Source organism: Rosa chinensis, chromosome 7, assembly GCF_002994745.2.
Source record: "Rosa chinensis cultivar Old Blush chromosome 7, RchiOBHm-V2, whole genome shotgun sequence".
NCBI classification, from domain to species: Eukaryota; Viridiplantae; Streptophyta; class Magnoliopsida; order Rosales; family Rosaceae; genus Rosa; species Rosa chinensis.
The window spans coordinates 57,367,516-57,371,879 of NC_037094.1; the positions used below are offsets into that span (position 1 = coordinate 57,367,516).

General features: G+C 37.9%; 1 protein-coding gene across 1 annotated transcript; it reads right to left on the bottom strand.

Moving 5' to 3' along the window:
• Positions 1 to 1,594: 1,594 nt before the first annotated feature.
• On the bottom strand, positions 1,595 to 2,233 carry LOC121050683. Its single transcript, XM_040511531.1, has 3 exons — positions 2,071 to 2,233; positions 1,853 to 1,960; positions 1,595 to 1,694 (listed from the first exon to the last, which is right to left on the bottom strand). The coding sequence occupies exons 1-3, from the start codon at positions 2,211 to 2,213 to the stop codon at positions 1,595 to 1,597; spliced, it is 351 nt and encodes a 116-aa protein (XP_040367465.1). The 5' UTR covers positions 2,214 to 2,233.
• Between the last annotated feature and the right edge of the window lie 2,131 nt (positions 2,234 to 4,364).

Genomic DNA, 4,364 nt, shown 5'->3' on the forward strand with positions numbered 1-4,364 from the left:
ACTTAGATATTTTACTATGAGTGAGGTCAAGTGACCTTTGTAGTGATACAAGTTGGGGATCATGGATCCATCCCTCTCCAAGAAGGGGAGGACTTCCCTTTATAGCTAAGGGAAGTCTCATTCTATTCTATATTTCCGATGTGGGACATAATACACATATTTACTTCTCTTGAAGCCTCTTGGAGAGCATGGGAGAGTAGCCTCCCAACTAGATACCAGCCGACCTCCACCATGGCAAGGTAGCTCGGGTGTCGGTCTACCGGATGCATGCCCTAGGCGGGGCTAATCACTACTACAAAAACTGCATCACACAACGGTGGAAATCTGTTGTGTGATGTGCACCATGTCTGTCGTCTATCTCGATGTTGTGTGATGAGCACACTCACACAACGGTGAAACACCGTTATCTAAATATCATAGACACAACGCATTGCTTATAACCGTTGCACCAGTTCTGCGCATGCCAATGCCAGAAATTGGATGCAGCGCATTTTCGACGGTGATCAGACAACAGAAGTAAGTACACGCTATTGTTGGTTAACTTCTCACACAACAGAAACATAACACTCAGACAACAGTAGTAAGTACACACTGTTGTTGGTTAACTTATCACACAACAGAAAAATATGGCGACTGTTGTTGGTTGTTCCTTCACACAACATCTTATTTCTATACCGTTATGTGATTTAACATTGGACAATGGATATGTATTCGTTCTGTTGTGTGAGTTTTAATGAGACAACAAAATTTGCTTGGTACCGTTGTGTGATTAAAATTGATTTGTTGTGTGATTAACGATATATTCGTATTCATACAACGTAATGTAATTTACTGTTGTTTGATTATATTCAATTCTTTACCTGAAATATTTCCACAAAAATAATGCACAATATATAAGATTTAGGCATTCAATTAAATACTCTAATTCAACAATCTAATGTACCAAAAGAGGTAGCATTCATATATATATATATATATATATATATATATATATATATATATATATATATATCCATCCATTCCATAAAACCACAGAAGGCATTCTAGCTAATTACATTGAAAGAAAGCAAAAGCTGATACAACATGTAAGTTCCAAAAACATGCACATATGCTGCATGTGAATATATGTATCAGCATATATATATAACTGAACAAACTGCCCTCGATCTCCTTCAACCAATTACTTGATGGCTCCTACATATATGACTTGACGACAAATTTTGCCCACTCATTCCGGATTACATCAATGTCCTCTTGGCTATACATGTAGTTGCTTCTCCTCTCCCACTGAAACAGTTTTAAGTTAACAACCCAACATTACCATACAGCTCATTCAAACAAATAGAGAATATCAACTTTAGTAACACAAGTATATATATATATATATATATATATATATATATATACAGCTCATTCCTAGCGCGTACCTTACGAACAAACGATAGATTCTTATCTTCAATTATATCTCGCATGTATCTCATCACGAAGTAGCCACACTTCATAGAGCTAGGTTGGGGAGGAATACCCTAAGCAACGCAGATACATTTAACAACAAAAGAACATAATCAAAATCTGCAATAGTTTAAAAGGTAATTCAATTCCAACCTAGCTCAAACATACTTACCGCTAAATTCTTCCACAAAACTAAACTCCTGCCTTTCTTGCCTCTGTGTGCATTATACATAGCAATGGCACTAAAGAAAAAAACAAGCACATTATCACTTGCACACATGATTTTTCCCAACACCATGCAAACAGTGATGTATATATTGGTTCAAGTATAAATAAATTTTGTAGACTGTAAACATGAATTTGAAATAAGCAGGTACTATATATGGAGACTATGACTTACGTATCAACAATTGATCTCCATTCTCCAGTGGGTAACCGCCTCTTCAATGGATCCATGAAATAGACGGTGTCTTCCTCCGGATTCACAACAGTAAGCATCCAATGATTACTACATATAATGAAATAATCAGATTTGTGTTCTCCACCCATGTTTATCAATACTTACACACAAATGCAAAGTTTTACGTATATAACAAAGAACCTTAATGAATCACTTACTCTGCGTTATAAGGCAGCAAGAAAATCTGGTTTGGTTTTGCCGTTAAAAGCCTATCCTTGATATGCTGGGACTGGGCATGACCATCCCCGTACCGGATTGCACCGATCATTGAAGGGTCAACAAAAGCAACCATATCCAGCATTTTATATCGAGTCAATAAATCAAGAAGGTACCTAACATTCCAATATACCAAGTTTGAATTCAGCAACAAGAAATTCACATCTATACATGTAGGGGTCATCATTTGGCCCGCGGGCCTAAAAGCCCATGGGCGCCCGCCCGGCCCAGTGGGCAAAAGCCCGGCCCGGCCTGCAGAAAAGCCCATCTCGGCCCTGCCCATTGGGCACGAGGCAGGGCTAGGGCGGAGGGTTCAAAGCCCAGGCCTGGCCCGCGGCCCGGCCCGTTATATGCCCATTAAAGCCCGCCCGGCCCGGCCTTATAGGCCCGCCCGAAAGCCCATTCAATTTTTGTATTAATATATTTTTATGTAGTTATATTGAACTAATTATTGCATTAGGCCATATGTTTTTTTAATTTTGTATTTTATTTTGTTCAATAATTAACATATCATCATTTTTTCATAGGTTTTTGTATTTTTTTAACAAAATAATATGACATATAAATATAATGGGCTCGGCCCTGCCCATCCAAAAAAGCCCGGCCCGGCCCTAAAAAGCCCGTAAGGCCCTGGGCCCATGGGCGGCCCTGAGCCTTGATTTTTAAGAGAAGCCCGGCCCTGCCCGGCCCGAAAAATAAAAAAAAATGTTTTGGCCCGGCCCGGCCCCGCCCGAGCCCATTAATTTTGGGCAGGGCCGGCCCTGCCCTGCCCATTGACGACCCCTATATACATGTAAGGAAATAGCGTAATTACTCTCATCCTCACATCAATACATGTAAGGAAATAGCGAAATTCACATCTATACATGTAAGAAATCCCCATGATCAGTCCATTTATCATAACTCTCATCAATTCCATTTACAAATAAATGGTCCCTAATTACCGAAATCGAAAAATATTCTACATTTCCACACTTCGTGCAAGGACAGCTAATGTGATTTGGGTCTCTAGCATTATCCAAGGCAAACTTACAGAATTGAATCACCCCTAACTTATAATCACGAGATCTCCTATCTGCAACTATCCATGTTCTATCCATCTTTACTACGCACAAACAAAAAAGCAAACATGAAGACAAGCTTAATCAATGCTATATCAATAGGAACGCAAACAAGAAAACACAAAAGCAAATTGTACCTATTATAAGCCTTGTACTAGAACCAGTTTTACTCATACCTTCCGGAACAGTTCCTATTATAATTAACAAGTGATTCGCAACAATTATACAATATTACATGGCTTAACTATGTTTTAACAGGCCAACACACTGCACAATTACAAAAGTAAGAAAGGGATGCAGACAAAATTATTTCACATCAAACAATACACCTAGAATTAATGATCATACTATATCATAGTAATGAAACTAGAAGCACAACATGTTAAAGCAACTGTAACAACAGATGATTAAGACAAGCTATATACAGCAATAGTCCAATAAATTTAAACCAAACAAATCAATCAAAAACATTGATGTTCACCTGCAGCAATAGTCAACACCTTCTCTAATAGTCCAGCACACCCTCCAATTAAGAAATCCCTGTGACAGAAAGACATTCATTATATAGGAGTGCATGTACCTTCAAACCCTTAAAGCTATCAAGCTGAAAGACAAACAAACACCGTGACTCAAAGTTTCTATCTCTAAAACAAAAAGGAAAACAAAAAAGCAAAGTACAAAATTGTAAAACCTTAAATCTGTAGCAAGTACCAAGCATTAGTAACTGGAAACATATCATGCAATATAATCTGAAATTCAATAAAGGGAACAAAAAAAAAACTTTTTCAAACTTTAGTAAATGCGTTATACTTGTTCAGTCCATCTTTTGTAATGGTAATTGAATAATGAAATTTCCTACATATGTGCAATTAATCATTATTAGATGGCCTCAATTCCACACTTTTTCTTCACCGTAGAACATTTGTTATCAAACCAAACAAGTAAATCAAAATCTGCACCCAGCAAACAATATAAGATTTAGGCTTCACATTCCCTTTTGACCTTGTACTAGAACTGGATTTTACCTTCCACAACTGAATGGGTAGAACTAATGCTTGAGTTTCCCCACCGCTTCCACTAGCACTCCGTCTTTGGTTTCTCTCTCGAATTTTGCCCACCCTTTCGCTGCAAAGTAAACCAATTATCTCAATCATACTATTAAAGTTCAGATTTCA